General features: G+C 39.1%; 1 protein-coding gene across 5 annotated transcripts in view; it reads right to left on the reverse strand.

Moving 5' to 3' along the window:
- MAPK8 (mitogen-activated protein kinase 8) overlaps positions 1–22,857 on the reverse strand; it is a 137,691-nt gene that overhangs the window by 21,266 nt on the left and 93,568 nt on the right. For 3 of the 5 annotated variants that reach the window (XM_027672268.1, XM_027672272.1, XM_027672271.1), the window contains exons 1-2: positions 22,768–22,852; positions 1,808–1,974 (exon numbers count right to left, since the gene is read on the reverse strand). In XM_027672268.1, coding sequence (XP_027528069.1) covers positions 1,808–1,929 — 122 coding nt within the window. In that variant the 5' untranslated portion in view covers positions 1,930–1,974; positions 22,768–22,852. The other 2 variants (XM_027672269.1, XM_027672270.1) reach the window with 2 other exon arrangements.

The raw sequence follows: 22,857 nt of genomic DNA on the forward strand, positions 1-22,857 counted from the left end.
TGTCTATACAGTTTGTAGGCTTTAATGATTTTTATTTTTTTATCATCAAAACCTCTAGTCATTATCTAAGGAAAAGAAAATGGGAACAACATGTACAGGTAACTTTCTTGGTTTACATTTTCTACTGTATCTGGAATTCCTCCACCTGCCCCCAAGATAAGATAATGCTCTTCTCTTATGAAAGAGCATTCAAGAGGTGGCCAGGAAAGACTGCCAACCTGGGACTCCTGTACCAGTATTTAAATTTCTGCATCTCCAGTATATAACAGCAGCCTTAGAGCCTGTTTCAATATTAGGCCAACTACTCAATATTCTTCCAAATCAAATTGGATCTATTCTTTTTTTTTTTTAAAAAAACCAACAAATACAGACCAACAACAACTAAAAAAAAACCCAACCCAAATCACAAGAATTGCACCATATCTCCTTCAGACATGGACACGATTTAACCACATGAGCACTCCAGTCCTCCTCAGGGTAAGCAGAGAGGTTTAACTAAAAAGGCTTCCATTACCACTACCAGCAAGTACAGAGTGGCACTAGAGTAATTACATGGTAATTGTTTTGGATCTCAGCTTTAGGAAGATAAATTTGGAAAACAGGCAGTAACATATGACTGGCAATCAGAAGGACAGTTATAACATCTAAAGCTTTTGGTGGCATTTCTATAGCAACTAAACAAACTCGTCAAATGACTTGTCTACATCCTCAGTATATTAACACACATGCAGACAAAATTCAGATCAGTTTTTCTGATGCTGCTACTTAGAGACCAAATAATCTTAATGCCAGAAGCTACCAGTTCAAAATCAAATCTTTCTAGAGTACTGGCTTTCAAGTTTTCATTTGCACTAAGCACACTCCTTTATTATTAACGCAACATGACAAACATGAATTAAAAGTTAAGACACAAACATGAATTAAAACCCCACCCATACCACAGAATCTCATAACACTGATCAAGTCAAAATCAAGGTAGTAGAGAGGTTACAGGGAAAAGTGTTTGAGATTATGCTTTTCCCTTCCTTTCTTTTTCTTGATGTTTCTTCTGTATTTTTACATACCTAGTTAGCATCTTAAAGAATTACAATAAATTCAAAAATCTGCAAGTTCCTGTGCTATCTACATCCTTCTCCTCAACATTCAAAAAACTTGCAAAAAGCTCAAACCAACATTTCTCTTTGGGGCAATGCCACTGCACAGGAAACAGAGCCTAAAAGCAGCTTGTTGTCACCAACTTAAATCAACTGGACACTTTTCAGTCCACAAATCAGAGCTCTTATTCAAAGAATTATACTGTCAAGTCATAATTTTCCTAAACTGCATCCAGCATTTATAGATTGCAATGATAGTCAGCATCACAAATGCTCACTAACCAGGTATTACAAACTATACTGATTACAAAACTAAGTGAAACAGACTCCTAACAAACCATTTCAAGAAGTACAAGCATTTACAAGCAGCAAATATTATAAAGAGTATTTCTCACTTTTGTTTCACTGTAAGCAGTGTGGATTAGGATTGGTTTCTTTATCCAGTTTCCCCCCCCCCCCATTAATTTACAGGATTCAGCACAGTTGGTTGAATTTGCACAAAAGGGCATTGACTCAGAAACTGGAAAGGACACGCACCAAAAAGCAACAGCAATAGCCCTTGCTAAGGACAAATGACCAACAGTTACCATCACTATTTTGCCTGTAGAGGGTAGTTCTCCACATTCTTGCTCAGCGACACACAACACCTGAAGAACCCAAAAAATTCTGTTAAGGAAAACTGAAGGTACACTTATATTTTAAAGAAACCTTACCATACTATCCCTTGTGCTCCTGATCCTATTGGTTTCAAATTTTGATACCGTTTCAATACAGTGAAAGTAGAGTCTCCAATTTCAACGCTGTAGAAATTGTTGTCACGCTTGCTCCTACTCATGACGGCGACTTCGTTAGTTCACTTCATCCAAATTTCGCTTCTGGCCTACGAAGAGACAAAATTTGACAATCTAAGATTTTACAACTGTATGTAATCTGACAAAAGGCAAAATTCCTTATAAGACACAAAAGACACTTCCCAAGTAAGTCCCACACTAAAATGTAAGTTATTTTTCATGTCTGCGGGAATGAGATAGCATGTGTTTGAAATGTTTCATTTTTAGGAGTGTTCGTAAGATAAGATTCTAGAAGGGCAAAAATAATAGAAAGCCAAAAGTGAATGGATGGTAGCAAAAATCTTAGGTGGGAATGACAGAATATCAAAAGGCAGGAAGCTACACATCATCCAGAGAGCTCCAAGAGTCCTGCCATCCCTTCACACATACACGTACAGCAAGGGAGCTGCGAGGAGCCAGACGCTCTCCAGAAGTCCCATCCAACCTGAATTACTGCATGAGTCCATAAATAAAAGAGTGACATATCACGAACAAGTCCTCCAGATATTACAATCATCAAAATACTCTTGTTCACAACTACCAAGAATCCCTGCCACTGATGTGGAAACACATACAGTCAGGCCAGGCCAGAGAAGGAAAACTGGCCCGTCAGAGATCTCACATATGACCTCCTATGAATAAAAGTAATACTCATGGAAAGAGAGAATAAGAGCAAGAGAAAAGGATGTATATTTCAAAGTCCCCTCATATTAAAAAGAGGTAGGCTTACTGGAGGGAGCCAAAAAGACTAATTTCTGAGCAATACATGACACCATCCCCAGCTCTTTCTTCCCTATACCTTTTATCATTATAGTTTTGGATTCTGCCACTTTCTCAACACTCTGTTCACAGATGTATTTGCACGCAGTTTTGGAATAAAAATGCCCAACAGACATATAATGACAAAAAAACCCATCCTGAATTACGAAAAAGAAAATTTATTGTGGACGGTATGAAATCACCTAAACAAATTTTTGAAAATCAGAAAACAAAGAATTAAGACAATAATTCATGTAATCTTACATTTAATCATTAGCTGAGAAAAAAAAAACCAAAACAGGATCTTGAGTTTATCCACTAAAACTGTATTAAGATCTAGTGACGTTGAACAATGTAGGATTAGCTGGAACAGCTCAGTAAATAGAGCTCTGCTGTTTGGTATCCGCATCAAGATAATGAAAGTTTCATACTTCACTTTGGATAATTCCCCTCAAACAAATGCAGGAAGGACTGTTCCTTTCCCTCCAAGGTTTCCAGATGAATGCTGACACCATTCTATTTAAAGGTCAATATTTTGAATAGCCAAAGCCAAGTGTTTAATTGAATTTTCTTTCAATTTGGTAAACCTCATATGATCAAAGAGTGAAACAAAGCAAGTATAGTTTAAGAAAAGGATCTTGAGAGATAGTATTCTCTTAGAAAACAAATTCTTTATATTAACAGATTTTACCTACAGATTTTACACCAGACACAGTATTATAACCAAGCAAATTTTATTGCTTAAAGTTTTGTCATCTGCTACAAGTGCAAAACTGTAAAACATGCTTGCCAATATGGACTGAGAAACTTGCATTTGCTAACTATTTTATAATTCATAATAGTATTTTACTACACAGCAGCATATAAAAGAAATCCTTGTTTATTTTTACCATGGTAAAAAATTTCTGTGTAATCTTCCTGTAATAAAGCTTTAACTCCATTATGAATATATAGCTTGGCAGTCACCTAGGTACTCCCTATCACCAATTTATCTCTCTGCTACAAAGATATATGAAAAGAAAGCTTAAAATTTAAGTCTAAGCTTCGTAATTCAAAGGTCCACACTCTGGACTGTCATGGGTTTACTGGTCTTCCCCCCGTGGAGCTGCAGATCAGCATAAAGAGAGGTCTTAAAAAATATGTACATATGCCCCTTGCCTCCAGCCCTCTGGTATTCCACCTGGCCATTACAGCTTCCTCAGACTGACTCAGCCCTGACACCCATCTCCTCTGCACCCCTCACCTCAATGTCTCGTAACTTCCACACAGTTTTGTTCATCAACCATGAGAGTGTAAGTCTCTCATTTTATAACCAAGTGTACTTCTACTCAGTGCTTTGCTCTCACTCAGCTCAGAACCCCTTGTGCTCCCTGTATCTTCATCTCACATGAAAGCATCCTCAGAAATGCCTGGTATTGCCAGCTCTGTAAACACAGCTCAGAGAAAAAAGCCAAAGACTTAATTTTTTCCTATCTATTAATTTACTGATGACTAGTCTTATGAAGACTAGCTTCAAAGATCCACAACACCAAAAATCTTAGTCTTTAAATATTAAAGCAAGTCTAAATTCAGAAATTGTCAGACTTTTAAGAATCTTAAACGATGTATGCCTTCAATGTCTTTCATTAAACATGATTAAGCTATATCAGATAAAGTTGCCTGCCTGAAATTTGACATTTTGTTCATTTTCTAGAAATTTTGCAGAAGCACATATGGAAAGAGAGGCAGGATGCAGACTCCAGATTTCTATTATTAATGAGGAAACTAATAATACATTTTTCCCATTAACTGTCAACTTGCTGGAATGCTGTCAACTGTCAGCAGGGGAATAATCCCACAGAAAACTTCAATTTTCTCTCACACATCAACCATTGTGCCTTTCCTTGAAAATACTGTGCCTAAGCAAATTTCAATACATGGCAACCTTCTACTGGCAGCCCACAGTTAGTCAAAACTGAACCCTAAGATAGCACTGTGTGTTTGGCATATTAATTTACCAATTCTTCAGACTGCTGTAAGTACTATTTACCTAAGGAAGCACAACAAAAATGCAGGAATTGAAAGTAACACTATATCCATACCCTAGGAGATCTGCAAGGCTGTGCATAAGTTTTATTCTAAATTCACTAACAGCAACTAGAACTCAACAGTCCTGCAGGAGACTTCAGATGGTCAACAATTTCCACTCATCACTTCTCTACAGCCTGATACAGTTGTAAAATGATAAACACAGACACACTGAACATGCAGCTCCATGAAAATGCAAGTAGCACATACCTATAAAAGTATCATGGCTAACCTTGAGAAGTATGGACATTCATAAAAAATGTTTCATTGACATGTCCTCCTCCTCCAAAAGTGAATAATGCTACCAATGAAGATTGACCAAAATTCTTCATCCAGCTTTAAAATAAGCATATTTAAAACAATAAAGAAACCATGTATAGCAACATTCATACCCAAATATGCAAACATTTGACACGTACCTTAGTATGTCTCAACAAGACTGTTCTACATAAACTTGCTGGCTTCAAGGTATCTCGAGGATAACATAATGCTGTATGTCAAGACTAAATTTTGCCTCTAATACAGAAAGGATTCAATTTATTAATCAAGATATGGGACAATGTATGGACACTATACATTAAAATGACTTTCCAGTACAGCTTCAATACACTGGAGAAACAGATGGTTTGGGGACAGAAAGGTGGGGTGGGAAAGAGAGGAGCTAATTCTTTGCGCACACAGTTTTCAGTTTAAAAGCCCTACTTCAAGTGCATTAAAAACCTTAGAAATGGCCAAGCTTTAGATAAAAAAACAAAACTCACAATGCAAAATTATATAAACAATAGGAATATATTTAGTAAACTTGTCTTTGCAGAGTGTATAAATTGATTTCTTTAGAAGGCAGAGAGAGATGGCTTGCTGCTCATTCCAGACCCTGCTTTATTTAATGCTTTTTACACCTATGATGCCACCGGTCAATGCTCAAAAGGGGCCCTCACAGTAACAGAGCTTCAGCTCCAACCAGCACACTGCAAGGTGCCCAGGAGCTTAACATGTTTGAACCAGAGCTGGCACCAGCGTGGCTCAGTCGAGGTTTACTCTGTGCAGAGTTTGTGGTACAGGCAGTTATCACACCAGTCCTCACTGTGTATTTATGGTTGGATTTGAGCAATCCAACATTTAGCATTTAAAATCAATCCAGGCTCATCTGCACCAGGACTCCATATATCTTTAGCTGAAACAGCAGGCAACTAAAAACTTGCTCAGCTCATGAGCCCAAAGTGTTATGCACCTGAGTTAACCACAGAAAGTTTATGTATCCACAATTAGAATTTAATTGGAAAACCATGTGCTTTCCACTAGACATATTAGTATTTACCTTCTGTGCAGCACCATCAAATGCTACTTTCTTGGCTATCACACCTGCTAGCCTTCACATCAACTAGATACCAAGACTATGCTTTTTAAATCAGACATCACTTTAAAAACCACACACAATTATGTACAAGGTTACTTTGCTTATGCAGTGATCTGAATGCATGCATTCCAGGCACACAGAGGAACAGCAATGGAACATGTTTTGTGAAAGAAAGGATATCTCAGTTTAAATAAGAGCAGAAAATATCTTACAACCTCTTCTGTACTTTCCCCTCACTAGAGACAGTAACAATGAACAGGAAAGCTTCAAAGGCTGGATTAAAAACTGACATAAAGGATATATTTGAGAGATGTCTCTTCTGTTCAGACAAAGAAATGGAACCCAAGAGATAATTTTCCACTAGGGACATGGAAATAGAATTGGCCCGAATATTGACAACTTAAAGGGTGGAGAAACATTGGCTCTGTACACCTAAGTCTCTAAGACTGCCCTTAATTGCTGGTTTATACCTTCACTAGACAACATGATATGAAAATCCAGGATTCAATCCATGCTATAGTGTATAACACCTTATTCTAAATATCGTTTTATCCAAGAAATTATCCATATTCAGGTTATTCCTACTGCAGTGAAGAGGTATAGCAGAGAAGGTATTTTCATACCCCAGTACCTTGAAATGCAACAGAATACAAGAAATGAGAAAAACCTTAGGCAGGAACAACCAGCATTAACTACAAGTTTTGCATGAAATCAGACTTGGTTTTCATGTTTACCGTTTCTAAAACAATGCTTTCCCAAGAGCAAGCATAAGTGGGCTTAGTCTTGGAAGAAACTCAGGATGCTAAGCCAGCAAACAGTCTTTGGGGCAAAAGACATATCTCAGGTATAACAAAAACACCAACTAAGACAGCAATCTGTCTACACATGCTGAAGACTGTGGCCTCCTGGGCGAAACTGTTCTACAGTGAAAGGATATTATTACAGTAGCTGGTCAGAGGTAGGACTGACAAAAGATGAAGACCATGACACTTAAAGAGATGCAGAAATGGAAAAAATAGTTTTAAAATAAAACAGTTGCATATATTAACACATTAATTAGCAATATAATCAAGATAGTATAATGACATAACTCCATATCAATGATGATTCAATAACTCCATTTAGAACGCACCCAACACTATGAAAATGAATATACTGCAGGAATGTATGGCTGACCTAGTAAAAGCCAACAGTACTTCAAGTACACGCTAGATTGCTACTGAATGCAAAACAAATGCACAGTGTTTATAAAGCTCTTGCATTAATGAATTTTATTTAATTTCTTTGTGAAAATACAGTTCACACATAGCTGATTTGTATGCATCATGTGTTCGTGAATGCTTGTCTAATTTTCAGCTGTCATGTTTAAAGGCTTCTGGACATCTGCTAAATGGATAGTGCAAACACAGCCTAGTTGTCAGATACACAAGAAAAAAAATGCTTCAAAGGCTCAAATTTAGGAAACGAAAGAATTCTTTTTCTTAAAGGTAACTCTGTAACTCTTTCAGTTATTCACAAAAGTAACCACGCTTTTAATAACATTTTCTTTTTCCATGCTGCCTTTGAAAATGAATGTTGTATTTTGCAATACTTCCAGCTCTGCTAGATGCTAATGCAGATAGGGAATTTGGAAAAAGGAGTTAACATCAGCTGGCTGAAAACTGCAGCAAGATATTACTAAACCATTACAAATGCCAAAGATGTCTGAAAAACCTAAAGTTTATTCTAAAATGAGATATTCTCACTGTTGACTATAGGATTTGCATGGCTTTCAAATTACACTTTCGCAGATCAGATGGTTTTAAGCTGAACAACTTCCACACAATTGCCTGAACTACTACCAATGCTGACGCATTTCATGAGGCCTCTGGCTGATGTGTAAAGGACATGGAAGTGCCTTGCATCTCATCTAATGTATGCCTGCATTTTAGGAGTCCTCTGCCTGGCTCACACCACTCATGGGAGGAGTGGTATAGCAAAAAGTCCAAGTCTACAGCTTGATCCCAAAACACAAATGTACTGGGGTGATTCTTACATAGCTCAGGTCTGAAGTGCAGTGCAGGTGCATTTCTTAAAATAACAGTACATTTTAAGACACCTTTTGCCCACCAAAAAGTCAAACTTCACTAGTTACAGATTCAGTAAAGCAAAGGTGGATACCAGATCTCAGTGTTCATCCAGAAAAGAAGTACTGAGGCAGGGGAAACCTGCATAAATGCAACAAGAGCACATTTAGATTTCTATGTTATGACTTGCTTACTACTTTCAAGGTCAAACAGAAAAGGGTAAGTCACTTCAGTTTGCTTGAAGACAAGAGATTTAAGACCCATTTATTTTTTTTTTAACTTTAGGACTGTTACATTTTCTTTTTTAGTAGCCGCTTTCATATGGAATATTTAAAACAATTACTTGATTTCCTAGAGTCTGTTGAATATTTAACAATAAACAGATGGCTTTCTCCATTAAAGATAATTTCAAAAAAGATCACAGGTTTGCTATAGAAAAATAAATTTGGCTTTAAAACAAAAAACTTTTGAGTACACAATAGCAAATGAAGCTCAAGAAAATGTAATATGGGCTGTTTGAATCAAGTAATTACTTCACTGGTTCAAAAAACATCACTGCCAGATTGATAAACCTCTTGGAAAGCCTTACAGCTCTCTCTGTTAAACTAACTCTGTTCTCAGTAGAGTTTACAGGAAACAACTACATAGAGTCCTAAATTAATAAACAATGAACAAAATCCATTAATACTAATGCAACCTTTGCCATGATTTAGTGTTGCAGTTCACAGGTTCATATAGTGACTCTAACCACATGCTTTGGCTGGATCACATGACGACTTTTTCCAGTCGTTGAGGAGCCTACTAAGAAGGGGAGGACATACAGGGAAATAAACCATCCTCTTCTCCACTCCAGTGGTCTTTTCTCGACTGGTTATTCACCTTATTACAGTTTCCACAAAAGATAACCTATTTGAATGCAATTGCAATAACCTGAACTGAATTGTGCATTCCAAAAATCACCTGGAGCCCCATCAGCAACAAGGAGGTGCCTACCACTTAAAGAGCACAGGTTCACCCAGGAGCACTGGCACTTCATATTGAATTCCAATTCAAGCCTGTTCCGTGATGCCTCTGCCATCTATGGAATAAAGTCGCAACATTAAGATGAATGTAAGCTTTACCATTAAATACAAAACAATCCCTATATAGGATGGTTGGGATCACAGGAGACTAAAGCAGGAAGCACGTTTTCCCTTTGAGAAAGAAGATCGGCAAGTTGCATTGCTTGGAAAAGAGTATTTACATAAAAATGGCTTTGTAAGCTACTTGTAAAATATCCAAAAGTCAGCATCTTGTTCTAAGTTCTTAACCTGGCAAATAAAAAGTCTATACTTCTTTCTTCATCAGTTATCAGTAACAGTTCCTTCAGAAAAATCTAAAATTCCGCTAAATTCAAGACTTCATATTGCCCACAAAAGAGCATTCCAATGACCCATCAGCATTCCTTGAAAGCAGCACTCACAAAACAAGTCTGATAATCTGATTTTAATCTTCACAAGTGATGTCCTTCCCCAAATACCAGCTGTTTGGAACAGACAAGTAATCCTATTACCTTACATATAGGGAGCTTTCTTGCAACCATCATCTCCAGATATAAGTATATAACAAGCATAAAGTGCCCTCAAGAGTCATAAGGTACCTATGAGTTTTTACCTAGATGAGTAGTGACTGAAGAGATTTTCCAGATCCTGAATCAAAGCAGAAATAAATAATTAAAATTTACAAAGGCTAACATGAAGACAAAGCAGAGCCTGAATCAGTGGAGGAAGATTTGGACAGTGTTTTTTTACTCCATGTGTGAATGGAGAGTGAGAATGATGCAGGAAACCAGAATCCAAGTGCACTGAGGATGAATTAATGTTCAAGGGAGACACCAAGGCTGCTGACAAATGCTAGTCATCTTCTCAAAAATTATTCAACAGAAATCCAGGCTCAGCCCTCTATTTTTTCCTCTTGCAAAACTGGGTGAACTTTTACCTTTAATACTATTATAGTAGAATTTGATAGGCAGGAAAGGAGAAAACTTCATAGAAAAACAACCAGCAACTTTTTATTTTTGAGTTACATTTAGCAAGCTTCCTGCATTTTAAATCTTTCCCAGCCTAATATTTACTTACTGTGTAAACTGGAATGGAAGGGGGCAGAATGCATCCATAATATTTCATGCTTACTGAAAACCAGCTTCCAGCTTAGAGACAGACTAGAAGTCATTAAAAGAAAAAAAAAGCACATAAAAATATAAATAAGGATAGCAGGTGCACGTTTCATTTTTCATCTTAATTAAACTGACCTGCTCCTTCTTCCAGTTACTTCAGTCAGTGACTGACCCCCATGCAGGGGCCATGACAGCAGCTGCAGCTCCAGGGCAGAGCGCAGGTAAACAGCCTGATCTGCAAGCACCACTGGCACTGGGAGCTTCCTTGTTTGCTTTAAAGGGAGGGATGGAGATGAGAATTATTACTGGCAGCCAGGCAAGGATCTCCCCAGGGAAGAGCAACATAGTTATTTCCCAAGCAGAGCTTTCAGTAGCAGCTGCTGGCAAATGCAGCCCCTTGAGTTTTCCCCTTTTGTATTATTCCTCATCCTCTCTTGAAGAAAGCAATTTCAGCAAGGCTGAGGAAAGACACGTTCTGTGGTGTCACTGAAGCTAGGACACCCTAGGGATTATATTTGCAGGGTGAGTCACACAGGCAAGAACTTGAAGCTGGCATGTTCTCTAGCACTGCTCTTGTCAGACTTACCTGATCAATACCAGAGCACCTCAGCCACTAAACAGTGGAAACCTCACGCCAAATGGTTTCAAAAGTCACAATGAAAGGTTAATAACAAAACCAGGAATGAGCTCAAACAGTTCATTTTCAACCTTACATTTTATGTACCAGTGCTGAAATTCCCTGCATCAAATTATGTTTAAATACAAGGAAGGTTGAAACACCAATCAGTCACAGGTTACAGTCACCAGTGCCAAAATGCTAACAGCTGAACCTGAAACTGGGGAAACCTGAAGTTTTTCTATTGGGCAACCAGAACTTGAGCTTTTCTGCTTCCATGTCTCAGGGAATTTCAAACAGTCTCATACAATGTCAGAAGTAACTAATGATTCAGAGGCTGTTTAACAGTAAGGACAGACCTATGACTAGAAGCAATAAAATTAAGACTGTAACTACAGAATACTAATACTGACATTTGTCTATAAACAGGTAGTGTAAGATCACATGTAAACACAAAAAACAATTCCTGTTGTTAAACACTGCTCCAACCAAACCATTTCCTAGCACTGCTGGGTCAGCTGGCATGGACAGAACCACCAATGCTCCAACAGCAATTTCACACACTGCTCGCCAAGGAGCACAGGCAGAGAGTCAACACGTCCACTTTACATCCCATTTCCCTCAAAAGCTCAAAGCATGAATTTATGCAAACCAAGTACCAAATACCAGTATTCTCTAGTCCTGGCTCCTGAACTGGGGTCAGCAGCATCGACTTCAAATGCTGAACCCACAATCACAACTTCTGAGTATCCCTTATAAAAATCAGTATTAAACTGCTACACACATTTCTAAAGAGAATTCTCATACTGTAAAACATCACTCGCAAAACATTCAAAATAAGAAAATCAATATAATTTCTGGTACTACTAAAACAGTTTTTTTTTTTAATATCAAATTCAATTCAGCTGAGAACTGAATTTTTTAGTCAGATAAACACACCAGACACCTTGCACAAGCAGGAAAATGAAGAACAAAGTAATAGATGCATCCACAGTAAATTACCCACAACTGAGTTTTGCAGTGATTTTCTTTTCAAAACAGACATACTTCTGCTTTTTATCAATAAAGTTCTTATTGAGAGGATTACACTTAATCCACCTTCCTCCTCTTGAACCTCAGTTTCTCTAAATGTTAAAGCATTGCCACATAATGCCATTAGACTATAAGTTACAGCCCTCCACTACAAAAAAATGCATACAGTAGTCATGCATGAAGATTTAAGGTGTTGTTTGTTAATGGCACAGAGAAAACAAAAGAGATCACCCTAAAGCATGGGAAAAAAGCCACATGGGCTGCATATTTCTGTTTTAACTGAAGTCAGGCACTTTCAGTGCTACTGAGTTTTATCTCCCCTTTACAACTGTGACTAAAGCAGCTGGTCACAGAAGAAAATTATTCAGATTGTTGGTTTAGCGCCTGCCTGCCAATTAGGTAAAATATACATCACAGACACCAGTAGCTCTAACTTTGTAATATAGGAAGCTAAAGTAAAACAGAATTAAGATTCAGAAAATAGAGAATGAGAAGATAAGTCAAAATGCATAGACTTCCAGTAGCCTGAAGGCAAGGGAAGAAAGATGAATAAGTGAAGCATGCTATGAGCTCCATGAAAAGATATGAAAATTTGTGCTTGCTTATATCCACCATTCCTTCAGCCATCTCCCTCTTCTCTAAGCAAGCAGGGGAGTCTGCCAGTCTGTGACAGGGAAATGAAACCTCACATTTCTTCATCATCTGTGAATATCACACACCTGGAGCTATACAGATACCAGGTTTCTGGAATGTAATGTTTTAAAAGGTACGTAATCTAAACACAAAGCAACCTCTACAGAAAGCCACCAGTATAAACATTTAAAACATCCTGAAAACTGCATTAAGAGTTACAAAGTTTAGGATTTACCCAAACTTTACCGAGTTGATTTTGGTGACAGACAAATCAGCCCTGGTTATTCAAATCAGCAGCAAATAAGACAGCAGCACATGCAACTTCCCAGCATTTCTCACAGTCAGGTTAGCTCCTACAACACAGCTGCTCTGGAATACCAGCGCACCCTCTCTGGAAAATCTCACCTGTGGCCAATAGCACTTTGTTAAAGTATGTATCCTCACCAAGTTATAGATCACTTCTGAATTAGTTTATTACAGTGACACTCTGCTGCTATATGGTATTCTGTACTACATGATTTCCAGGGGTTTTTATTTTGTGATAAGGGTACATATGACAAAAAGATTAACACAGGAGGCTGCAAAATGAAATGATGCGTTTTTAACAGAATACACTGCAGAGTTCCTCTATTCTTAAATATTCTGTTTTTCACTAAGTGATTAGACATCACCAGAGATCCTTTTAGGTATCTTCCTTCCCCTTTAAAACAGGTTTTCGATTCACATGCAGGGAGGATGTAAACGAGGCAGATAGCCTGCAGCATGCACTAGTAAACAGTTGTAAACTGGCATTTCTAACGATGAAGATTCCCACTCTACCTTTCCTCCCAAATTCTTTTATGGATTCCTGAACTGTGACTTTAATTAATCATAAAGACATTTAATAGGTAGCATTTTTCTAGAACAAGCATTATCAGAATGATAATGCTATACCTACCAAAAAAAAATAAATCACTAGGCAAACACACTGCTGTGCTGCATTTCATAGGAAGGTACCTCTACAGCTTCTTCAGTGTAATGTCACAGGAAGCTCCACTACAGATGGTTCCATGATAAATCCTATTATCACAATATATGAAGTAACACTTTGTGTCTTGCAGGTCAGTTTTGCATTAGAAATCATAAACCAGAATGGCTCCATGAAAAGACAACTTATATAATTCTACAGTTTGGCAAAGAAGCTGTTGTGACAGCAGATTAAAAGACTATTCTTAGCAAAACTCTCCTTTTCACAAATAATAGGGTAAGACAAGGATCTTCCAATTCCTTAATCCTTTTTCTAACAAAAGATTATACAAAAGGATGGTAGATGGGGAGAAAATCAAGATAAAATTTTTTTAAAAGGCTTCAAATATTCAGGTTTATCTCAGGGCACCATTTGTCAGTTGAATTTGTATTTTTTTTAAAACAATTCTCTTAAAATCTGAAATCAGAGAACATTCAGTAAAGCAACAGTTCAACAAGCTGTTCCATTTTAAGCACATGATTTAACTGTCAGAAGTGCAATCTGAATGCATGCTGCTGGACCCAGAAAACAAGTTAGATCATAATCCTGCCTAGATTATGACTGAGGCCACTGCATTCAAGGGAATGCCATTCCATGTTGCTGTAGATATCTTCCTTTTGCCAGAAGCACGTCATGGCCCATTCAACTTATTCAGATACTTGAAAAAGCTTAACCATAAGCTAACTTGAAATTCATGAGAAAAGAATAAACTACTAATCTTGGCACAACACTGTTTCAGCTGACTACCTCAGGGAGTGCTAATTCTAACCATTCCACAAAAATGTGCCTGCATATGTCAGCTCTCTGCCCATCCAACGACCACTGGAAAAGCAACAATACAGAACAAACAGGCAAACCATCAGCAAAGTAAACCATTAAATATGATTCAGAGTGCTTCAATGAGATCTGCAAAGTTTAGAAGCGAAATCCCATTCTAGGTTTACTCTGGAGGTAGAAGGAAATGCTTGTTCTTTAACCTCTTGCAGGGGAAAATGAAAATTAAATGTTTAAGCAAAAGAAACAGATCAAACAGTTCTCTAATTCTTTTAAAGGACAACAGCAAACAAAAGATACCAAGTGACCTAAAATAGTAATTAAATATCAGTGATCAAGAGGACAACAGCTACAGCACACTAGAGGAAGCAAGGATTTGCATAACAGCTGGGGAAAAAAGTTTACAGAATGTTTAAAACTACATTAATTTTAACTTTAAATCCCAGCTACAAAAACTTAGAATCCAATTATGAATGTGCTACTTTCACTAATTCAGGCATTTATCTGTAAAGTACAAGTAGATTAATGTGCTATGAAATCCTGTCTAAAGTATTTGGCATAAAATACCTCTGTAATAAGAGCTTTAGAATGGAACAAAAATCTCCAAAACAACTATGACAATTTGAGCACTAACAATTCCTTCAGATACATTACTTTGCACAATAATTTCCTGGGAGTGGGCTGGGAAGGAAGGCAGTACATTTCAAAATAAAGACTTTACTTTCCAGGTAGTTTGTAGGAAACTCCACCAATCATTACTAATGGCAATACAGTCTGTTCTGTTGTCCCATTTCTCTTAGACCTCAGTAGCGTCTGATACTCTGCCTTAGCAAAAAAGACAGAAGTGTCCAAAATAGTAAGAGTTTGAGAATTCCCATACTTTACACAAGAAGAAAACCACCCTTTAGAAGCACTGCTGTGCACCGTACACCAGTGCTGGTGGCCACGCACAGTTGTGAGGAGAAATTTTCTGAAGAGAACTAAGAAAGAATTTCAAACAAACTAAAATAGGGGGAGAATAAAGCAATTCTAGTCACATCAAGCATTTCTGATTTTCCCACAATGCCATGCTAATATTAACCCTTTTTATAATAAGGTTATAAAGCTTGTTACAATATAAGCTTATTACAAACTGCAGTCTTCCCCCTTCCCTCATCTTGACATATAAGTGGCATAAGAACCTTGTAATGCTTTTCTAAAAAGCAGCAAAAGAAACCCAGTCTATTGTTCAACAAGGATGAGTTTTGCGTGGCAGCAACTGTGCAAATGGAAGTCACCTGCTGCTGGAAGGTTTCACTGCTTTTTAGATGAGCCACTGCCACACAAAAGACCCTTGCTATTGCTGTGTGTCTCCCGTGTATTCACTTTTTGGCATTAAGTGAAACAAGTGAACATAGCTCACAGCCTTCTAATAAAACTTTTTAGCACCACTATTCCTGCTCTGAAGGCGATCAGGATGTTTGTCACCATACCAATCACAATGAACGATCAAGAATTTATCAAGATTTATGCTGGCTGGCATGTCAACCATGGCATTCACTGTTACTGTTTTCATAGTAAAACTTAAAATCGGGATTACATGCTCAAAACTATGTACTTTTACACCCAAGGTACTGCAAGTAAGCATCATGACTTTTACTTACTCCAACATCATCTTAGCATTAAAGCTACTAAAGAACACATCTAGGGTTTTCAAGGATGTGCCATCCCCAATATTGGATTTCCCACACAATTCTCTCTTAGAGTCACACATAAGCACCTGTATTCACATATTTAAATACCTACAAGTACACACCAGGACAGTTGCTTTGTTAAGATACAAAACACTCACTCTGGGTTGTAACTTTCTGTTCTGCTCACCTCCCTTTCCCTAAGATTTCTTGTTGACTTTGCTAAATAGACAAATACATAAGAACTCGCAGAAACAAATGAGGTGCAGGAAAACGTCTTCTCAAGGCAGCACAAGCATCAAAGACAACAGCACAGAGAGATTTATGATTCTGACATGGCCCCTTATTTCTTTCTCCCAGCAGCTATTAGTCCTGCCACCTCTCTGCAGTCATGAACTGCTATTGTGATCCATTGGAGCTGAGAGCTGGTTTGCTCCATGAAGTCCCTTGCTGAGGTAACCACGTTTCAGCTGAGAGTAAGGAACCATCACCTACCCAGCAGATCAAAGCCTTGGAGCAGCAGCTGCCAACATGCTCCTCTGCTACAGAAAGCAAGACATGGACTAACTTCAGCTGGCTACAGGCTGCTCACTGCCAGCTGTTTCTTTGCAGATGGGTTTTTGTGTTCACCAGAGTGATCACAGGCATAATAGGCACCATAACCATTTTTTTGTTGTCCTTTATGCTAAGCCTGCAAGCAATTCTGGCCTAGTCAGCTGGAAAGTTCAATGCAGGGCAGAAAAATCAGTATTGCCACCAGCAGACTTGAACTAAGATGCTTATCACATCTCATTACTTTTCCCTTCACAACTTCTAACACAGTTCTGGGCCTTGTTTATCTACATCACCCTGCCTTTGTTTTGCCAACTTCCTCAAGCTACTTGGAAAATAAAGTTTTAAAATCTCTAACAGTAGAATCATAATATGGCTTGAAAGCAACCTCTGGAAATCATCTATCTGCCCAAAACAAGTAGAACTTCAAATCTGTATTTCTCTCAGGCTGCTCTGAACCTTGCCCTGTCTGAAGTCTCCCTGGAGGAAGACTCCGTGGCCCCTCTGGGCTCTTGATCCATGAGAGGGGGTGTCTGCTGCACCAAGACATTCATTTCCTTCCTGTCCTTCTGAAAGTTCCATTTGCAACCTTGACTCATCTTTTCACTGTACACTTTAGAGGTGAAAGTGGCTCCATCACCTCTCTAACCCACTTGCTTAAAGCTGGTTAAATACAGCAACTGCATTCTCCCTGAGCCTGCTCTTCCTCTGGTTACAAACCCAGTCCCTTCTGCACCCTCAGGTGCTCTAGACTCCACTCAGTGTTGGACTCCCTTGTTTGTCTCTCTCATACAGTACAGGGGTGTGTGATCTACTGAGCAGCTCTTCAGTGGGGCTTCACAGTGGCTCCACAGATGGGAACAGCTCCTCCCCAGTACCCGCTGGTCAGGCCCTTTCTAGTGCAGCTCAGCAAGTAATTGGCCTCAAGGGCTACAGAGGCACGTGCTGACTCCTGGTCAGCTTCTCATCCAGCAGGACCCCAACTCCTCTTCTGCCAGCAACCGACAGCTGAAGAATCATTTTCATTTTATAAACTTGAGCATTTCCATGACTTTGAGATCCCAGTGAGAAACACAATACCTACTGTTCATCCTTCTGATTTCACAACAAGCAAAAGACCAGATTGGGGACATTTCAACTTTTGCTCAGCAGACTAAGGGACAAGGTAAATGTTTGAATGGACACAGACTACAATGACGGGAACACACATTTTAGCCAGTTTGTAGTTAAACGAATAAATATTCGGTAAAGACATTTTTCTGCACATGTATTGTATCAAAAAATGCTAGGTATAACGTTAATAAAATTAAGTAATGGAAGGTTGTTAGAGTTGTGTTTGTCTTTTTTTAAAAAAACCTCAAAATCAATAATCACAGTAAACAGGCTGTCCAGTAGCACTGTAAAATTAATGTTTGCCCTTTCTGTTTATTTTAAGTGTACACACATATGAACACATACACAGTATTTGCTTTGTTTGCAACACAGAATACCATTAACGTGAAGTATATTTTCTGCCAGTCACCATTTTAGCATTAGTCTATAATATTCAGCTAAGAAAAATTAATAAGCATCCTGTCTGTTCACATAACAAGCAGCATTTGTCCAACAATAAAAATGACAATACGGGTAACAGTGGGGTTTATTTTAGTATCAAGCTTACAGGCAATCAATTTGGACAGAAAAAGAACCAAGAATTAGTTTTTAATCACATAGAAGAAAAAAAGTATTTAAAGGTGAGATGAAATGTGTGGTTATTAATTATATGCTTGGTACACAAAGATCATTATCTCTTCACACATAAATCAAAGAAAACCTTACAAAAATATTTTACAAAATAAATAACAGTCAACGTAACAGAACTATATGAACAGCTAGTTGGGAAATTATCCATGCTGATCTGATTCAACATCAGTAATGAATCTCTTTCTCACAGTTTGATGCAGTCAGCTCCAGTCTGTTGGAGAAGTTCTCACTCAAAGGCTTTGTAGAACCTACAGCAAGCAAGCTGCTATTCCCTGCTACACCTATAGCTATTTATTTCTCATACATTTCAAGTCAATGTATTGGCAATGTATTCTACCCATCACCAAGTCATCATGTATTTCCCAGCATCATGTTCAAATTCTTTTAAGACAGCACATTTCTTAAAAATATCACCATTCACTAAGAAGGCTACAGTTCTGCCACAAGACAAGCTTATACAGATGTCTAGTACTAATACAATTCCACTAAGTATTTGGTAAATCCAAGCAACTTCAGAAACTACTTAGTGACCTACATCTGCAGTCCCATATTTTCAATAAGACTTGTGATAGAAAAAGAGTAGATTATTTTGAGCTTTCTCCTGAAGACTTCATGTATTACTGAGATATAATAAGCCTGTGAAAAGCTATTAGAAGTAAAGCTTTGAACATTGAATTAAAAGCTGCCCCTACCAAGCAAAAAACCCTAAAAGATAAATGCTACATATTTTTGAAGTGCCACAAAAGATAACTGAGCACTTGCATTCCTTCACATAAAGTAGTCCTAAAATAGTTAATATTTTTTTCTTCACATGGTATTTAAAGTAGAAAGCACAAACAGTTTTCAGTACTGGGAAGATGCATCTTCTACCCCATTGCCCTGTCTCAGTCCAAAAATTTCCAGATTACTTTATTTAAGGGCCCCTATTGATAATACACGTTCTCTGAAATGATTAATACAGCTAGGTGTGGAAGAGGATGTCCATCCACACCAAGCTACTGGCACATAACTTCTAGATCAACAATCATTACCAAATGGATACTCATCCGCAATTAATTTTGGGCTCTACAGCACATTTAAAAACCAAAATAAACTTCTTGTTCAGAATGCTTTTCAGTAACAGCAGCAGAAGTCTGCAAACAGATCTTTAAACTAGCACTTCTCAATATAAGAGGTTTGCCCCCTCCCACCACTTCAGTCTTCCAGCAATCACCACTTGATCTGTGAATACCTTTGTGCATATCCCTGACCGACAGCAATCCTCCCCCGCCCAAGCAACCTCCCGGTCTTCCAACCTTGCAACGGCACAGCCGTTTGGTTCAGACACATGAGGGAATTAATCAGGTTGAAAAATAGTCCAAGAGAAAGATTTTTTTCAGCTGGATCAGTTAGGTCCTTGATCTATTTTGCCACGCAGCAGCAGGGAAGGAGGAACAGCAGGTAACAGAAACTGCTTAAGCAAGGCAGCCACTGAACACAAAACTATGGTGTGGTGTCACAGAAATATATACACTAAGTCCTTGACTTTTCAGAGCAATTATATCAACCAAGTATCTTTCACCGACACTACAATCTTTGTTAAAAAGAACATACACAAATAAAAGAGACTATGACTGTACTTTCATACAAATACACCTTGTAATAGAGCACTGAATGCTTCTTTGAATGCAGCTGATCTTTTCATGAGGACAGCCAGAAAGGACCTTTATCAAATTGAAAGGCGAATTTCCAGCTCCATATAAACAAGGGGATTCTTGAAAGATTTGAAAACTAGATTTTAATTCTTAAATCATAGTAAAAACGTTTTCAGAATTCATGGCAAAACTGTGGAGAATTTCACTGCAGGCAAGCAACATAAGTAGTCTCAACTGGATTTTTAAAGAGCTTTCAAAAGATCTTTCATAACATAAATAGAAGCCTGTTTCTGCAGGTTTTGAATTAAGGACTAAGGTGTTTTTTTTTTTTAAAGGGAACATTTACAGCAATACAATACATTTAGCCTTTATTAAAAAAAACTAGGAGCAAAACAACATTCGTCTAATTTCCAAAATGATACATTACATATATTAAATATAACATACAGTAAAACTATATACACAGAGCCCTTTTCTTCCCCCGGGGGGAGGGGTATGGTAAATTAAATTTAAGAAATAGCACACCATACTTATCAGCAAATTATTAGGAAGGCCATTTGTATTTGTTCAGAGTACTGGATCAATCTTCAGAAATGAGGAGGTGCATCCATCTTTTAAAGAATAAGCATCCAAACAATTTAGGCAGTTGAGAAAGGATAAAAAAGAAACCAAAACACATATACAGTAAATAAATAGCCAGGTAGGATTATGATCTCAAATACTAATGCATTAGCTCATTGTTTAAGAAAATAAACAAACAGCACATGAAATAAACACACCAAATCATTTCAGGTATGTAGCAGGCAGAAAATAAATTCAGCTGTTACCATCTCCAAACATTTATTCCCTAATTTTGCATAACAATTCACTAATGTAACAATTTTACCTAAAGCACTTGCAAAGGAGCTTATACCTGCACACATATAAAGCCAGCAAAAGCCTTGGTCCCTAAAGAGCAGGGTTAAACTTAAAACACAAAAACCACATGCAAAAGGCAACTCTACTTCTGCCTAGAACAAGCAGAACTGTAGGACTTGGAACCCTATCAGATCCCCTCACTAATATTTCTGACCTAGAAGTCTCCATGAAGTATATGGCAGCCCTCCAGATTACTTTGAATCCTTACACAAGCCAATGGTCCAAAAGCCTTGGGAACTTTTGCAATGGAAGATATTATTAAAATTCCTTGTTTCATAGTACGACTTTGTACACCCTCTGCAACTCTGAATTGCTCTCAGTTCAGCAGGTGCTTCTCTCTCTTCTCCTATCATACTTTTGCCTAGCTGGCCCTCCTGAAAACTATCAAGATCCGGCAGGCAGCCTGTAACGTGTCTGGTCCCTGCCCTGGCATCACATGTCCTGCAGAACTCCAGAACAGCATCCTACTGTCAAACTAGCCTGTGTTACACATTTTCAAATCAAACAGGGCAAAAAGGCAAGATGGCTGCTCCCACAGACCGAGATCAAAGCAGGGGACTATCTGAAATTCAACATTTTTATTAACTACTATTAGAAGAATAAAGAGTTTCCTTCATCATATGCAAGGAATGCTCAAATAAGTCAATGGACTCACTTCAACAGCATTCTTAAAAAAGGTTTGGCCCAGCTTCATTTCATGTTACAGTTTAAACCATTTCCAAGTTATCTAATACACTGATATACCTACAGGCACATACAGACACACATCATGTACTATTCAGGCCTAGAACTGCATTTGCTGGCACCTCTAGAACTGAGGACCAAGTCCTCTGTGACCTGTAAGACCATTACTGGTTAAGTCTCCACACCTGTAAGTAAAACCCAGCTGCAGTGAGCAAGCTTGCTCAATTCCACATGCATGTGCCCTAGGGCAAGTAATACTTTCCATCCCCGAACAAGCATAACACCCTTTGTGTTTATATTATCAGATAGGCCAAAGCGTGTAGAATTTTTCGATTGCTTGAAAGTCGTCAGCAAGCCTGATCTGTACAACACTGAGACTTAAAACGACACAATACGTCCAAAACCATTACTGTAGTTGGGGGGGTGGAATAAATAATCAAGTGGCATTTGTTTTTGCAGATTAGAGGAGCTCAGGTCAAACTTCACTGATGGAACTACTCCAAGCAGAAAGGCATAAAGAAACACGCTTTGGGAGGAAAACTGGAGGTAACAACACAGAGAAACCAAAGAGCAAAAGAAATTCTGCAAAGAGACAGTGGCTCCTTTTGTAAGAAATGTAAGAATTCAAAGGCAAAGGAATCAAAGACGCTGCCGGTCACCCCCCAGCCCCCGGATCTGGAGCAGTTACATTATCCCAGAGGAATATTTTTATGCTTTAAGAGGCAGTTCTAGGAGCAAGGTCACGGTAGTTGACCACGGAAGGTTGCATTCCCCCCGCCTCTCCCGCAGAACCTTCCTTCCCGCAGACGAGAGGCCATCCCGGCCTGCCCGGGTGCCCCCGCTCCCAGGAGGAGGAGGAGGAGCCCCGCGCCGAGCCTCCTGCCCCTCCTGCCACACCAACAAAGAGGCCCCCGCCATTATCCACCCGCACATCCCCAGACTCCCCAGCCCCGAGCACACACGGGGCCGGAGAGCCGCGCACCGCCGCCCGCCCCCGGGCAAGGGCACGGGCCGTTCCCGGCTCCTTCCCGCGCGCTGCCCGCCGGAACGTAAACAAAACGCCCGGGCCGGGGCCGGCCCCGGCCACCGCCGCCCTCCCGCCCGCCCGGCTCCCGCACCGTGCCGACCCCGCTCCGCGCCCCCACCGCCGCTCCCGCGGGGCCGCGGCTCCGCTCACCGCCCGCCGCCTCCGGCCTCGGCCGCTGAGTAATGAGCCGGGGCCGGGCCGCGCTCACGCACCGCGCTCCGCCCGCCGCGGCTGCGGCTG

The sequence above is a fragment of the Neopelma chrysocephalum genome, unplaced genomic scaffold (genome assembly GCF_003984885.1).
Source record: "Neopelma chrysocephalum unplaced genomic scaffold, ASM398488v2 Primary Assembly neopelma1_97390, whole genome shotgun sequence".
Taxonomy (NCBI): domain Eukaryota; kingdom Metazoa; phylum Chordata; class Aves; order Passeriformes; family Pipridae; genus Neopelma; species Neopelma chrysocephalum.